General features: G+C 40.9%; 1 protein-coding gene across 4 annotated transcripts in view; it reads left to right on the top strand.

Moving 5' to 3' along the window:
* Positions 1 to 16444, top strand: part of TMLHE (trimethyllysine hydroxylase, epsilon) — a 113687-nt gene that overhangs the window by 39219 nt on the left and 58024 nt on the right. For 3 of the 4 annotated variants that reach the window (XR_008666148.1, XM_055338262.1, XM_055338261.1), the window contains one exon: positions 8241 to 8417. The exons of the other annotated variant lie outside the window; for it this stretch is intronic. Coding sequence is in view for 2 of the 3 variants with exons in the window: in XM_055338262.1 (XP_055194237.1) it covers positions 8241 to 8417 (177 nt within the window). In the remaining variant the exon portion in view is untranslated. The remainder of the gene's footprint in view (positions 1 to 8240; positions 8418 to 16444) is intronic. 4 annotated transcript variants of the gene reach the window in all.

Below are 16444 nucleotides of genomic sequence, written 5' to 3'. Positions count from 1 at the left end.
ATTCTAGAAGACAAACGCTGTGAGGGCAGAGATGTTTGTGTGCTTCACCAATCTGTGCCCCTAGGGTAAGCAATAGTAGGCATCCAATAAAGGTCTGTTGAACGCATAACAGAGCAAAAAAAAAAAAAAAGAAGAAGAAAGAAATGGGCAGAAGACACAAATGGACATTTTTTCCAAAGAATACATACAGATGGCCAACAGACACATGAAAAGATGCTCCACATCACTCATCATCAGAGATTCCTCAGAAAGTTAAAAATAGAAGTACCCTAAGACTCAGCAATTGCACTACTGGGTATTTACCCAAAGGATACAAAACTACAGATTTGAAGGGACACATGCACCCTGATGTTTATAGCAACATTATCAACAAGAGCCAAATTATGGAAAGAGTGCAAACGTCCATCAGTTGATAAATGGATAAAGTAGAGGTGATGTACACACACACACACACACACACACACACACACACAATGGAATATTACCCAGCCATCAAAAAGAATAAAATCTTGCCCTTTGCAAGGACGTGAATGGAGCTAGATTGGATTATGGTGAACAGAAATAGAGAAAGACAAAAACCATGTGACTTCACTCATATGTGGAATTTAAGAAACAAAACAGATGAACATAGGGGAGGGGAAAAGAGAGAAAGATGGAGACAAACTATAAGAGACTCTGAACTCTACAGAGCAACCGAGGGCTGATGGAAGGAGGTGGGTGGGGGCTGGGGGCTGGATGGGTGATGGGGATTAAGGGGGGGCACTTGTTATGATGAGCACTGGTGATGTACGTAAGTGATGAGTCACTGAATTCTACTCCTGAAACCAATATCAGACTATCTGTTAACTAAGTAGAATTTAAATAAAAACTCTCGGAGGAGGGGCAAGATGGCGGAAGAGCAGGGTCCCCAAATCGCCTGTCCCCACCAAATTACCTAGATAACCTTCAAACCATCCTGAAAATCTACGAATTCGGCCTGAGATGTAAAGAGAGACCAGCTGGAACGCTACAGTGAGAAGAGTCCGCGCTTCTATCAAGGTAGGAAGACGGGGAAAAAGAAATAAAGGAACAAAAGGCCTCCGAGGGGGAGGGGCCCCGCGAGGAGCCGGGCTGAGGCCGGGGCGAGTGTCCCCAGGACAGGAGAGCCCCGTCCCGGAGGAGCAGGAGCTGCACCAACCTTCCCGGGCGGGCGGAAAGGGGCTCGCAGGGAGTTGGAGCAGGACCCAGGAGAGCGGGGATGCCCTCGGGCTCCCGGGGACACTAACAGGCACCTGCGCCCCGGGGGAGTGCGCCGAGGTCCCTAAGGGCTGCAGCGCGCACGGCGGGACCGACCGGAGCAGCTCGGAGGGGCTCGGGCGGCGGCTCCGCGGAGGGGGCTGCGGGCCGGGAGCGCGAATCCACCAGCGCAGGCCCCGGAGCACAGGGCGCCGGGACACAGCCCAGGATCCGGCCTCCCCCGGGACAGGCAGAGGCCGGGAGGGCCCAGGACAGCGAGGACGCTCCTGCCCCGAGCTGAGCAGATCAGCGGCCCCGCCCCGGAGCCTCCAGGCCCTGCGGACGGAGAACCGAGAGCCCCGAGCCCCGTAGTTCCTGCGGAGGCTGAATCCAGGCTTCCAGAGTTGCCATAGCAACTGCGGCTGTTCCTCCTGGGACCCCACGAGGTGAACAACCCCCGCTGAGCCCTGCAGCAGGCAGGGGCAGAGCAGCTCCCCCAAGTGCTAACACCTGAGAATCAGCACAGCAGGCCCCTCCCCCAGAAGACCAGCTGGACGGACCAGTGATACTCCCCCGTGTTCCAATACAACTTGTTTCTGGCCACTCTGCACTGAGCAAAATGACTAGAAGGAAAACCTCACCTCAAAAGAAAGAATCAGAAACAGCCCTCTCTCCCACAGAGTTACAAAATCTGGATTACACTTCAATGTCAGAAAGCCAATTCAGAAGCACCATTATACAGCTACTGGTGGCTCTAGAAAAAAGCATTAAGGACTCACGAGACTTCATGACTGCAGAATTTAGATCCAATCAGGCAGAAATTAAAAATCAATTGAATGAGATGCAATCCAAACTAGAAGTCCTAACGACGAGGGTTAACGAGGTGGAAGAACGAGTGAGTGACATAGAAGACAAGTTAATGGCAAAGAGGGAAACTGAGGAAAAAAGAGACAATCAATTAAGGGACCATGAAGACAGATTAAGGGAAATAAATGACAACCTAAGGAGGAAAAACCTACGCTTAATTGGGGTTCCCGAGGGCGCCGAAAGGGCCAGAGGGCCAGAATATGTATTTGAACAAATCCTAGCTGAAAACTTTCCCAATCTGGGAAGGGAAACAGGCATTCAGATCCAGGAAATAGAGAGATCCCCCCCTAAAATCAATAAAAACCATTCAACACCTCGACATTTAATAGTGAAGCTTGCAAATTCCAAAGATAAAGAGAAGATCCTTAAAGCAGCAAGAGACAAGAAGTCCCTGACTTTCATGGGGAGGAATATTAGGGTAACAGCAGACCTCTCCACAGAGATGTGGCAGGCCAGAAAGGCCTGGCAGGATATATTCAGGGTCCTAAATGAGAAGAACATGCAACCAAGAATACTTTATCCAGCAAGGCTCTCATTCAGAATGGAAGGAGAGATAAAGAGCTTCCAAGACAGGCAGGAACTGAAAGAATATGTGACCTCCAAACCAGCTCTGCAAGAAATTTTAAGGGGGACTCTTAAAACTCCCCTTTAAGAGGAAGTTCAGTGGAACAATCCACAAAAACAAGGACTAAATAGATATCATGATGACACTAAACTCATATCTTTCAATAGTAACTCTGAACGTGAACGGGCTCAATGACCCCATCAAAAGGCGCAGAGTTTCAGACTGGATAAAAAAGCAGGACCCATCTATTTGCTGTCTACAAGAGACTCATTTTAGACAGAAGGACACCTACAACCTGAAAATAAAAGGTTGGAGAACCATTTACCATTCAAATGGTTCTCAAAATATACCCTAAAAACTATAGAACACTTCTGAAAGAAATTGAGGAAGACACAAAGAGATGGAAAAATATTCCATGCTCATGGATTGGCAGAATTAATATTGTGAAAAAGTAAATGTTACCCAGGGCAATTTACACGTTCAATGCAATCCCTATCAAAATACCATGGACTTTCTTCAGAGACTTAGAACAAATTATTTTAAGATTTGTGTGGAATCAGAAAAGACCCCAAACAGCCAGGGGAATTTTAAAAAAGAAAACCATAGCTGGGGGCATCACAATGCCAGATTTCAGGCTGTACTACAAAGCTGTGGTCATCAAGACAGTGTGGTACTGGCACAAAAACAGACACATAGATCAATGGAACAGAACAGAGAACCCAGAAGTGGACCCTGAACTTTATGGTCAACTAATATACGATAAAGGAGGAAAGACGATCCACTGGAAGAAAGACAGTCTCTTCAATAAATGGTGCTGGGAAAATTGGACATCCACATGCAGAAGAATGAAACTGGACCACTCTCTTGCACCATACACAAAGATAAACTCAAAATAGATGAAAGATCTAAATGTGAGACAAGATTCCATCAAAATCCCAGAGGAGAACTCAGGCAACACCCTTTTTGAACTTGGCCACAGTAACCGGAGAAGGACAAACAGTGTATGTTCTCATTCATTTGGGGAATATGAATAATAGTGAAAGGGAATATAAGGGAAGGGAGAAGAAATGTGTGAGAAATATCAGAAAGGGAGACAGAACATAAAGACTTCTAACTCTGGGAAATGAACTAGGGGTGGTGGAGGGGGAGGAGGGCGGGGGGTGGGGGTGAATGGGTGACGGGCACTGAGGGGTACACTTGACTGGATGAGCACTGGGTGTTATTCTGTATGTTGGTAAATTGAACACCAATAAAAATTAATTTATCAAATTAAAAAAAAACTCTCAAAAAATAAGGCCATCATATTAATACAAAAAAAAACTATAGAGGCCACTGTTAAAGATGGTGATTGCCTAAATATGATAGAAGAAAGGACTAGAAATGGAGAGGTCATATAGATTTTAGAAAGACTTAGGAGAAAAAAAAATAACATTTAGGAGGTGAAATCAGCAAACTTTGGTGACTGATTAAATGTAGATTATGACAAAGATGAGACAAGATGAATCCCAAGTTTCTTTTCTGTATATTTCATGTTGGCCTAGTTACTAGACATTTGTGTACTATCAATTTTATGTATAGCTGACAACTTCTAGGGAACCAAGATGTAAGATGTGGTATCCCAAGAAATATAAAATACTAAATAAACATAAGAAGCATGAATACCTTATGCCATATACAAATGCATATTAAGGTGTTACCCACAGGCAGCCCCGGTGGTTCAGTGGTTTAGCGCCACCTTCAGCCCAGGGCCGGATCCTGGAGACCCCGATCCTGTCCCGTGTTGGGCTCCCTGCATGGAGCCTGCTTCTCCCTCCACCTGTGTCTCTGCCTCTCTCTCTCTCTCTCTCTCTCTCTGTCTCTCTCTCTCTCTCATGAATAAATGAATAAAATCTAAAAATAAAAAAGCTCCTTAAAGGTTAAAAAAACTTGTTACCTACCAAATACATAATTTCAAAGAAAATGTAGGATTGTTCAAGGAAGCTTCCTTGAATAAATGAATTTTTAGCTAGACTTTGAAGGAAAAAAATCGTCATTTAATCAGGGGAGCTTACGGGGTACCTGGGTGGATCAGCAGTTGAGTGTCTACCTTCAGCTCAGGGCGTGATCTCAGGGTCCTAGGATCAAGTCCCGCATCAGGCTCCCTGCAGGGAGTCTGCTTCTCCCCCTGCCTGTGTCTCTGCCTCTCTCTCTGTGTCTCTGTGTTCCTCATGAATAAATAAATAAAATCTTTTAAAAAATTAGAAGAACTTATAATTTCAAGGAGGACAATGGCAAGTGCAAAGTCCAGAATGAACTCAGTCATGGAAAGAAGAGTTACACATGACTGCTTACTGGGCCAGATAGTAAATATTTCAGGCTTTATGGGTCATGCAAAATCTATGTTTCATGGTCTTCTTTGTTTTGTTTTTGTTTTATGACATTTTATTTTTGTTTTGTTTTATGACATTTTTAAAATGTAAAAGCTATTCTTATCTTGCAAGCTATACAAAAAATAGGACATGGCTCTATTTGACCCATAAGCTGTTTGTCAAATCCTGGATTAGTTCAGTGTAATGAACAATCTGAATTAAGTTAATCACTTTTGTCACTCCAAGGGCAGGGTTCTCAATATTTTTAGGTTACGAATCCCGTAGGAATTGTGTTGAAAGCTATGGATCCTGTCCATAGAAAAATGTAGGACTACTACTTACACACAATTTTTTAAAAGATTTTTATTTATTTATTCATGAGAGAGAGAGACAGAGAGAGAAAGAGGCAGAGACCCAGGCAGAGGGAGGAGCAGGCTCCATGCAGGGAGCCCGGCATGGGACTCGATCCCAGGTCTCCAGGATCAGGCCCTGGGCTGAAGGCGGCGCTAAATCACTGAGCCACCCGGGCCGCCCTACAAACACAATTTTACATTTTATTCTATAGATCCTGTAGTTCAAGAACTTGTCACTTAATTTTGGTTTTTTATATTGTTTACAAAACAGGTTTTTATTTTCGTATAGACGGATTTATCTTTTATGAATTTTGTATCATATTAAAATGTCCATTCCTACCCCAAGATTGTCATTGTATAATAGTTTTTTTTTTAAGATTCTATTTATTTGAAAGAGAGAGGGGAAAAAAGAGAGGATATAAGCAGGGGAGGGGCAGAGGGGGAAGCAGACTCCCTGCTCAGCAAGGAGCCCAAATCAGTGCTCCATCCCAGGACCCTGAGATCATGACCTGAGCCTAAGGTAGATGCTTAACCGACTGAGCCACTCCAATGTGTAATAGTTTTATTTTTTATATTTCATTTATTTTAATATTTCATTTTAATTTAAATTTTACTTAAAATATAGTCTATCTTGCAAGAAGTTACTGTGGCCAAGTTCAAAAAGGGTGTTGCCTGTGTTTTCTTCTAGGATTTTGATGGAGTCTTGTCTCACATTTAGATCTTTCATCCATTTTTAGTTTATCTTTGTGTATGGTGCAAGAGAGTGGTCCAGTTTCATTCTTCTGCATGTGGATGACCAATTTTCCCAGCACCATTTATTGAAGAGACTGTCTTTCTTCCAGTGGATCGTCTTTCCTCCTTTGTCGAATATTAGTTGACCATAAAGTTCAGGGTCCATATCAGAAAGGGACACAGAACATAAAGACTTCTAACTCTGGGAAATGAACTAGGGGTGGTGGAAGGGGAGGAGGGCGGGGGGTGGGGGTGAATGGGTGACGGGCACGGAGGGGGACACTTGACGGGATGAGCACTGGGTGTTATTCTGTATGTTGGTAAATTGAACACCAATAAAAATTAATTTATAAAAAAAATAAAATATAGTCTAATGTTAGTCTCAAGAGCAGAATTTCGTGATTCATCTTTTATATAGCACACTCAGTACTCATCACAAGTGCCCTCCGTCGTACCCATCATCCATCCATCCCATCCCCTACCCACCTCCCCTCCATCAACCCTGAGTTTCTTCTCTATAGTTAAGAGTCTCTTATGCTTTGTCTTTTTTTCCCTTTCCCTTATGTTCATCTTTTTTGTTTCTTAAATTCCACATGAGTGAAATCATATGGTATTTGTCTTTCTCTGACAGATTTCTTACAGTTAGCATGATATACTCTAGTTCCATCCATGTCATTGCAAAGATTTCATTCTTTTTTATGGCTGAGTGCTATTCCGTCATATGTATGTGCCACCTCTTCTTTATCCCTTTATTTGGCTGTTGCTGATAATGCTGCTATAAACATCAAGGTGCATGTGCCCCTTTGAATTAGTATTTTTGTTTTCTTTAGTATCTTTGTTTTCTTTACCAGTAGTACAATTGCTGGGTCAGGGGTTATTCTATTTTTGACTTTTTGAGGAATCTCCATACTGTTTTGACCTATTCATCTTACTTTTTGATTCACTGTAGCTTTATATGTAATATTGTTTATTTTTAGTAAGACAGTTCCCCCATGCCTTTCTTTTTTCTTCAAAATTATAAGTTTATTAATTCTGAATGGGAAATTTTAGAATTAGCCTGTCCAGTACATGAAAATTTCTATGGGAATTTGGATTGGAAGTACATGGAATTTTGTGGATTAATTTGTGGGAAAATTTGTATCTTTTCATTATTGAATCTGCCCATGTTTGAGCATATTTCTCCATTCAGATTTCCTCAAGCCCTTCAGGATTAGTTTTATTGTTTTCTCTATAGCAGTCTTCCACATAATTTTTTATTCCGAGACACATTACAGCTTTCATTCCTCTTAGAAGTTTAATCTCATTTTTATTTACCTTTCCTGAGTGAGTAACCTGGTATAATAGGAGAGTCTTTGATTTTTGTTAACTTTTTATTTTGGTATGACTTCAAACTAACAAAAAAGTTGCAACAGTAGTACAACTACCTCTTTTATCTTTTATATCCTCTATCCACCTGTATTTCCTTTTAAAATACTTCACTGGTTTTATTTTCCAAATCTAGAACTCTGATCTGTTTTGAGTTTATCTTGGAGACCTGGCGACTATGTGAGGCAGGGATGCAATTGTATCTTTTTTCCAAATGGCTATCTAGTTGTTATTTTAAAATTCCTATTTTTGCCAGTGATTATAGCTGTCAGTTTATTAGATACCGAATTTCTATATGCATTTAGGTATATTTTGGACATTTTATATTATTTTTTATTTATTTTTATTTTTTAAAAAGATTTTATTTATTCATGAGAGAGAGAGAGAGAGAGAGGCAGAGACACAGGCAGAGGGAGAAGCAGGCTCCATGCAGGGAGCCCGACGCGGGACTCCATCCCAGGACTCCAGGATCATGCTCTGGGCTGAAGGCAGGTGCTAAACCTCTAAGCCACCCAGGGATCCCAACATTTTATATTCTTTTGTTGTTTTATATGCTATTCCTATCCTAGCATCTTACTGTTTTAATCGTAGAAGTTCTACAGTATCTTTTATATTTGGTAGGGGACTAGTGTTCTCCTTAGTACTCTTGTTTGTTTCTTGGTAGAAGACTTTTTGAAGAAAGTTTTCTGACTACTAATTGTTCTTAAGTTTTCCTAAATAAATATTTATTTATCTCTATAAAATAAACAGTGCAAAATAATATAACAAATAATATAAAAGAATCCCTTTCCCTAGAACTGCAATATGCTAACACCGTGATGCGCTTTGATTATGTCTGGCTTCGAGACCACTGCCGCTCAGCATCATGCTACAACTCTAAGACTCACCAGCGCAGCCTGGATACTGCCAGTGTGGATTTATGCATCAAGCCAAAAACCATTCGTCTGGATGAGACCACACTCTTTTTCACTTGTGAGTAGACAAGAGACTTGGTCTTGGCTGGGGTATTCTTCTAAAGAACAATTATTTTTGCAAAACCTGGTTTGTCCTGTTCTAAAGTAGGGTATTCTATTTTTTTATTGAGGTATAATTAACATGCACTGTTTTATTAGTTTCGGGTGTATGACATTGATTTAACAATTCTAACCTTTACTCAGTGCTCACAATAAGTGTAGTCACCATCTATGACCATGCAATGTTATTATGATATTATTGACTGTATATTCCCTATATAATACCTTTCATCTCTGTGACTTAATTTTATAACTGGAAGTTTGTGCCTCTTAATCCCCTTCACCTATTATATCCCTCCTCCCCTGCCCCCACCAAAAGCCACCATTTTGCTTTTATTTAAGGTTCTGGTTTTTGGTTTGTTCACTTGTTTTATTTTTTAGATTCCACATATAAATGGAGTCATGTGGTATTTGTCTTTCTGATTGACTTCTTTCACTTAACAGATACCTTAAGGTCCATCCATGTTTTTGCAAATGGCAAGATCTCATTCTTTTTTATGGCTGATTAATATTCCATTGTGTGTATATGCCACATCTTCTTTATCCATTCATCTATTTAAGGTCACTTGAGTTGCTTCCATATCTTGACTATTGTAAAGCTGCACTAAACATAGGGGTGCATATATCTTTTCAAATTAGTGTTTTCTCTCCTTTCCCCTTTATTCCCTTTCACTATTTTTTATATTCTCCAAGAGAGAAAATGAGTGGGAAATATCAGAGAGGGAGACAGAACATGAGAGACTCCTAACTCTGGGAAACTAACAAGGGGTGGTAGAAAGGGAGGAGGGCGGGTGGTGGGGGTGACTGGGTGATGGGCACTGAGGGGGGCACTTGACGGGATGGATGAGCACTGGGTGTTATGCTATATGTTGGCAAACTGAACTCCAATAAAAAGAAATTTTAAAAAAATAGTGTTTTCTTTGGGTATTTACCCAATACTGGAATTATTGGATCATATGGTATTTCTAATTTAATTTTTAAAAATATTTTATTTATTTTTTTCATGAAAGACACACAGAGAGAGGCATAGACATAGGCAGAGGGAGAAGTAGGTTCACTGTGAGGAGCCCGATGTGGGACTTGATCCCAGGACCCCGAGCTGAAGGCAGATGCTCAACTGCTGAGCCACCCAGGCAACATCCCTCTATTTTTATTTTTTGAGGAACCCCCATACTATTTTCCACAGTGACTGCACAAATTAACATTCCCACCCACAGTGCATAAGTGATCCCTTTTCTCCACATTCTTAACAATTAGTTATTTCTTGTCTTTCTGATATTAGGCATTCTCATGTGTAAGGTGACACCTCATTGTGGTTTTGATTTGCATTTCCCTAATAATAAGTGATGTTGAGCATCTTTCCATGTGTTTGTTGGCTGTCTGATGTCTTGTTTGGAAAAATGTTTGAGTTCTCTGCCCATTTTTAATCAGATTGGTTTTTTTCCATGTTGAGTGGGTGCAAGTTCTTAATATATTTTGGATATTAACCCCTTATTGAATCTATCATTTATAAATATCTTCTCTTATTTATTGGATTGCCTTTTGGTTTTATTGATGGTTTCCTTTGCTGTGCAGAAGCTTTTTATCTTGATGAAATCACAGTAGTTTATTTTTGCTTTTGTTTCCCTTGCCTCAGGATACATATCTACGAAGTTGCTACATCTGATGTCAAAAAAGTTATTGCCTCTGTTCTCTTCCAAGATTGGTATAGTTTCAGGTCTCACATTTATGTCTTTCATTCATTCTGAGTTTATATTTGTGCCTGGTGTAAGAGAATGTTCCAGTTCCATTCTTCTGCATGTGGCTGTCCAGTTTCCCCAACACCATTAATTGAAGAGATTGTCTTTTTCCCAGTGGATATTCTTTCCTTCTTTGTTGAATATTAGCTGACCATATACTTGAGGGTCCATTTCTGGGTTTTCTATTCTGTTCCATTGATCTATGTGTCTGTTTTTGTACCAGGACTACACCATTTTGATTACTATGGCATTGTAGTATATATCAAAATCTGGAATGGTGATGCCTCCAGGTTTGCTCTTCTTTCTCAGGATTGCTTTGGTTATTCAGGGTCTTTTGTGGTTTCATACGAATTTTAGGATTATTTGTTCTAGTTCTGTGAAAAATGCTGTTGGTATTTTGGTAGAGATGGCATTCAATCTGTAGATTGGTTTGGGTAGTGTGAACATTTTAACAATATTAGTTCTTCCAATCCGTAAGTATTGGATTTCTTTCCATTTTTTTGTGTTGTCTTCAACTTCTTTCATGAATGTCTTATACTTTTCGGGTATAGGTTTCTCATCTCCTTGGTCAAATTCATTCCTAGGTATTCCATTCTTTTTGGTTCAGTTTTAAATGGGATTGTTTTCTTCATTTTTTCCTGCTACATGATTATTAGTGTATAGATATACAACAGATTTCTGTATATTAATTTTGTTTCCTCCAACTATTGGGTCTATTTACTGAATAAATACATTTTTTTCTTTAAGATTAATTTATTTATTCATGAGAGACAGAGACTGAGAGAGAGAGGCAGAGACATAGGCAGGGAGAAGGGAGAAGGAGAGGGAGAGGGAGAAGTAGGCTCCCTGCAGGGAGCCCCATGTGGGACTCAATCCTAGATCCCAGGATCATGACCTGAGCCAAAGGCAGGCGCCCAACCACTGAGCCACCCAGGTGTCCCTGAATAAACACATTTCTTTGCAACTTCCTGTGAATGTATAATTCTTCCAAAATAGGTTAAAAGAAAAAAGCATTGGAGGAAAAAATATTTAAAATCAATATGTTTGACTAGTGATTTCTCTACAGTAAAAAAAAGTACATGCCATAGAAAGTTTTATTAAAAAATGACTCACTTGGTAAGATATTTGAGAAATGTATGACAAAGACTAGAAACTATTGACATATAAGGTGTTATTGCCAGTTTGTAAAGAAAAGCACCAGTATTTTTGGCTGTACAGTGTCAGTCACAACTGTTCAACTCTTCAGTTCTTCAGTAGTAGGGTGAAAGCAGATATGGACAATAAGTAACCAAGTGTGTGTCATGTGTTCCAAAACAGGTGTCACAAAGACAACTGCCAGGCAGATTTGGCCCATGGGCAATAGTTGGGTAATCCTTGCATTTAAAAAACATATGTCTATACAGTGGCCAACAGATACATGGAAAGATGCTTGACATCAGTCATCCTCAGGAAAATACAGGGGATCCCTGGGTGGCTCAGCAGTTTAGTGCCTTTGGCCCAGGGTGCGATCCTGGAGTCCCGGGATCGAGTCCCACGTCAGGCTCCCGCATGGAGCCTGCTTCTCCTTCCTCCTGTGTCTCTGCCTCTCTTTCTCTCTCTCTCTTTCTCTATCACAAATAAATAAATAAATCTTTAAATTAAAAAAAAAGAAAAGAAAATACAACTCAAAACCACAATGAGATCCCACCTCACACCTGTGAGAGTGGCTAAAATCAACAAGTCAGGAAACAACAGGTGTTGGTGAGGATGTGGAGAAAGGGGGACCCTCTTGTACTGTGTGGGTGGGAGCACAGGCTGTTGCAGCCGCTCTGGAGAACAACATAGAGGGTCCTCAAGAAGTTACAAATAGAACTACCTTATGATCCAGCAATTATACTTTGGGTATTTACCCAAAGGATACAAAAATACTCATTCAAAAGAGCAAATGCACCCCGATATTTGTAGCAGCATTATCAGCAGCAACCAAATTATGGAAAGAGCCCAAATGTCCATTGACTGATGAATGGATAAAGAAGAATGGATAAAGAATGGAATATTACTCAGCCATCAAAAAGAATGACATCTTACCATTTGCAACAACATGGTTAGAGGTAGAGAGTATTTTGCTAAGCAAAATAAGTCCGTCAGAGAAAGAAAATACCATATGATTTCACTCATATGTGAAATTTAAGAAAGAAAACAGATGAACATGGGGAAGGGAAAAACAAAAAGAGAAGCAAACCATAAAAGAGACTCTTAACTATATAGTACAAACTGAGAGTTGCTGGAGTGCAAGTGGTGGGGAAATGGATTAAATGGGTGATGAGCATTAAGGAGGGCATTTGTTGTGATGAGTACTGGGTGATGTATGGAAGTGTTCAACCACTGTATTGTACACCTGAAACTAATATTTAACTGTATGATAACTAACTGGAATTTAAATAAAAACTTGAAACAAAAAAATAATAAAAATAAAAGACATATGTCTAACAAATATAAATCTCCAACAAATGTTATTAGCCTTATTAGTAAGTGAATGAATTAGAATTATTATAACAATAGAATTCTACTTGCCAATCTGGAAAAATATATATATATTTTTAAAAATAAGAATACTTAATTTTGAAGGGCACACACATATTTTTGAAGACAACAAAAATTGGTATAGACTTCTTAATAATAAGGTTGCCTTAATAATTTAGTTAAATCCATCAAGGCTCTTAAAAGTTTCTATCTTTGAATTTAACAATCCTACCTTCTTGAGAAGATTATCAGAAATATAGAAAAATGGGGCACCTGAGTGTCTCAGTCATTTGAGCGCCTGCCTCTTGGTTTCCACTCAGGGTGATCTCAGGGTGGTGAGATCAAGCCCCGCATGAGGCTTTCTGTTCACTGCAGAATCTGCTTCAGGTTCTCTGTCTACCTCTGCCCCTCTCCACACTTGCATGCTCTCTCTCTCTAAAAAATCCATCTTTAAAAAATGAAAAGAAATATAGACAAGGATGATCACTATTAAATAATAAGGAAATTTTTAAAAAATAAGACTACATGCTCCAGAAGAACAGACTGGTTAGGTAAATCTTGGTAGTCTTATTCTGCAAATTATATTAATTAATATTTATGAAGATTTAATTTTTAAGTTTTAATTTAAATTCCAGTTAGTTAACATAGAGTGTAATATTAGATTCTGGTGTAGAATTTAGTGATTCAACAGTTGCATACAACACCTGGTGCACATCACTAGTGCCCTCCTTAATACTTAGCCCCTATTTCACCCATCCCCACTCTGGTAACCATCTGTTTGTTTTCTATAGTTAAGAGTCTGTGAATTTAAGAAAACAAACAATTGTAGGTGAAGATTTAATTTTTTAATGATGAAGTGACTCCATATATTAAGTGACAAAAGCAGGGTACAAACATATATATATATATATATATGTACTATATTTATATAAAATAAAAGAATGCATGGGGAAAAAGTGGAAGGAATGATGCCAAGCTATAAATAATGGTTTCATCTGTGTGGTAGAATGGTATATATAAGTGATTTTTTTTTTTAGAATAAGTGGATCCTTTTTTTTAATAATAAATTTATTTTTTATTGGTGTTCAATTTACCAACATACAGAATAACACCCAGTGCTCATCCCGTCAAGTGTCCCCTCAGTGCCCGTCACCCATTCACCCCCATCCCCCGCCCTCCTCCCCTTCCACCACCCCTAGTTCGTTTCCCAGAGTTAGGAGTCTTCATGTTCTGTCTCCCTTTCTGATATTTCCCTCACATTTCTTCTCCCTTCCCTTATATTCCCTTTCACTATTATTTATATTCCCCAAATGAATGAGAACATACAATGTTTGTCCTTCTCCGACTGACTTACTTCACTCAGCATAATACCCTCCAGGTCCATCCACGTCGAAGCAAATGGTGGGTATTTGTCATTTCTAATGGCTGAGTAATATTCCATTGTATACACAAACCACATCTTTTTTATCCATTCATCTGTCGATGGACACCGAGGCTCCTTCCACAGTTTGGCTATTGTGGACATGGCTGCTAGGAACATCGGGGTACAGGTGTCCCGGCATTTCACTGCATCTGTATCTTTGGGGTAAATCCCCAACGGTGCAATTGCTGGGTCGTAGGGCAGGTCTATCTTTAACTCTTTGAGGAACCTCCACACAGTTTTCCAGAGTGGCTGCACCAGTTCCCATTCCCACCGACAGTGTAAGAGGGTCCCCTTTTCTCCACATCCTCTCCAACATTTGTTGTTTCCTGCCTTGTTAATTTTCCCCATTCTCACTGGTGTGAGGTGGTATCTCATTGTGGTTTTGATTTGTATTTCCCTGATGGCAAGTGATGCAGAGCATTTTCTCATGTGCATGTTGGCCATGTCTATGTCTTCCTCTGTGAGATTTCTCTTCATGTCTTTTGCCCATTTCATGATTGGATTGTTTGTTTCTTTGCTGTTGAGTTTAATAAGTTCTTTATAGATCTTGGAAACTAGCCCTTTATCTGATACGTTATTTGCAAATATCTTCTCCCATTCTGTAGGTTGTCTTTGAGTTTTGTGGACTGTATCCTTTGCTGTGCAAAAGCTTCTTATCTTGATGAAGTCCCAATAGTTCATTTTTGCTTTTGTTTCTTTTGCCTTAATGGATGTATCTTGCAAGAAGCTGCTGTGGCCAAGTTCGAAAAGGGTGTTGCCTGTGTTCTCCTCTAGGATTTTGATAGATTCTTCTCTCACATTTAGATCTTTCATCCATTTTGAGTTTATCTTTGTGTCTGGTGCAAGAGAGTGGTCCAGTTTCATTCTTCTGCATGTGGATGTCCAATTTTCCCAGCACCATTTATTGAAGAGACTGTCTTTCTTCCAGCGGATCGTCTTTCCTCCTTTGTCGAATATTAGTTGACCATAAAGTTCAGGGTCCACTTCTGGGTTCTCTGTTCTGTTCCATTGATCTATGTGTCTGTTTTTGTGCCAGTACCACACTGTCTAGATGACCACAGCTTTGTAGTACAACCTGAAATCTGGCATGGTGATGCCCCCAGATATGGTTTTCTTTTTTAAAATTCCCCTGGCTATTCGGGGTCTTTTCTGATTCCACACAAATCTTAAAATAATTTGTTATCACTCTCTGAAGAAAGTCCATGGTATTTTGATAGGGATTGCATTAAATGTGTAAATTGCCCTGGGTAACATTGACGTTTTCACAATATTAATTCTTTTTAATAAGGCTGGCTCCCCGCGGAGCCGCCGCCCGAGCCCCCCCCCCCCATCCGCACGGAGCCTCTTCCTCTGCCCAAGCCGCCGCCGCCGAGCTGCTCCCGGGCCCCCCGCAGCCCCCTCCGCGGAGCCGCCGCCCGAGCCCCTCCGAGCTGCTCCGGTCGGTCCCGCCGTGCGCGCTGCAGCCCTTAGGGAGCTCGGCGCACTCTCCCGGGGCGCAGGTGTCTGTTAGTGTCCCCGGGAGCCCGAGGGCATCCCCGCCCTCCTGGGTCCTGCTCCAACTCCCTGCGAGCCCTTTCCGCCCGCCGGGAAGGTTGGTGCAGCTCCTGCTCCTCCGGGACGGGGCTCTCCTGTCCTGGGGACACTCGCCCCGGCCTCAGCCCGGCTCCTCGCGGGCCCCTCCCCCTCGGAGGCCTTTTGTGTCCTTTATTTCTTTTTCCCCGTCTTCCTACCTTGATAGAAGCGCGGACTCTTCTCACTGTAGCATTCCAGCTGGTCTCTCTTTACATCTCAGGCCGAATTCGTAGATTTTCAGGATGGTTTGAAGGTTATCTAGGGAATTTGGTGGGGACAGGTGATTTGGGGACCCTGCTCTTTCGCCGTCTTGCCCCTCCCTCTATAAATGATTTTTAAATTTAAATTTTTCCTCATACTGGAGTGCCTGGGTGGCTCAGTTGGTTACATATCCGACTCTTGATTTTGGCTCAGTGGTGAGATCAAACCCCACATCAGGTTGGTGGAGAGTGCTTGAGATTCTCTCTTTCCCAATCCCTCAGCTCCTCCCACCACTTGTACACACACTCTCTCTGTCTCTCTCTAAAATAAATAAATAAATCTTTTAAAAAAACTTCCTCACACTTTTTCAAGCTTTCCAAATTCTTTGATGCTTTTATTGTCAAGAAATAGGAAGCCAAAACAGATACAGAGAAACAGATACAGAGAAGTAAAATGAAAGAAGAGATAAGATGCCAGCAAAGCCTTTCACTCTCCTTGCTATATCCTTTGCTTATCCTGAAGACTTTCTAAAGCATTTTTGAGGGGCTG

This window comes from Nyctereutes procyonoides, unplaced genomic scaffold, assembly GCF_905146905.1.
Source record: "Nyctereutes procyonoides isolate TBG_1078 unplaced genomic scaffold, NYPRO_anot_genome, whole genome shotgun sequence".
Lineage (NCBI taxonomy): Eukaryota > Metazoa > Chordata > Mammalia > Carnivora > Canidae > Nyctereutes > Nyctereutes procyonoides.
This window is presented reverse-complemented; position numbering and strand designations above follow the sequence as displayed.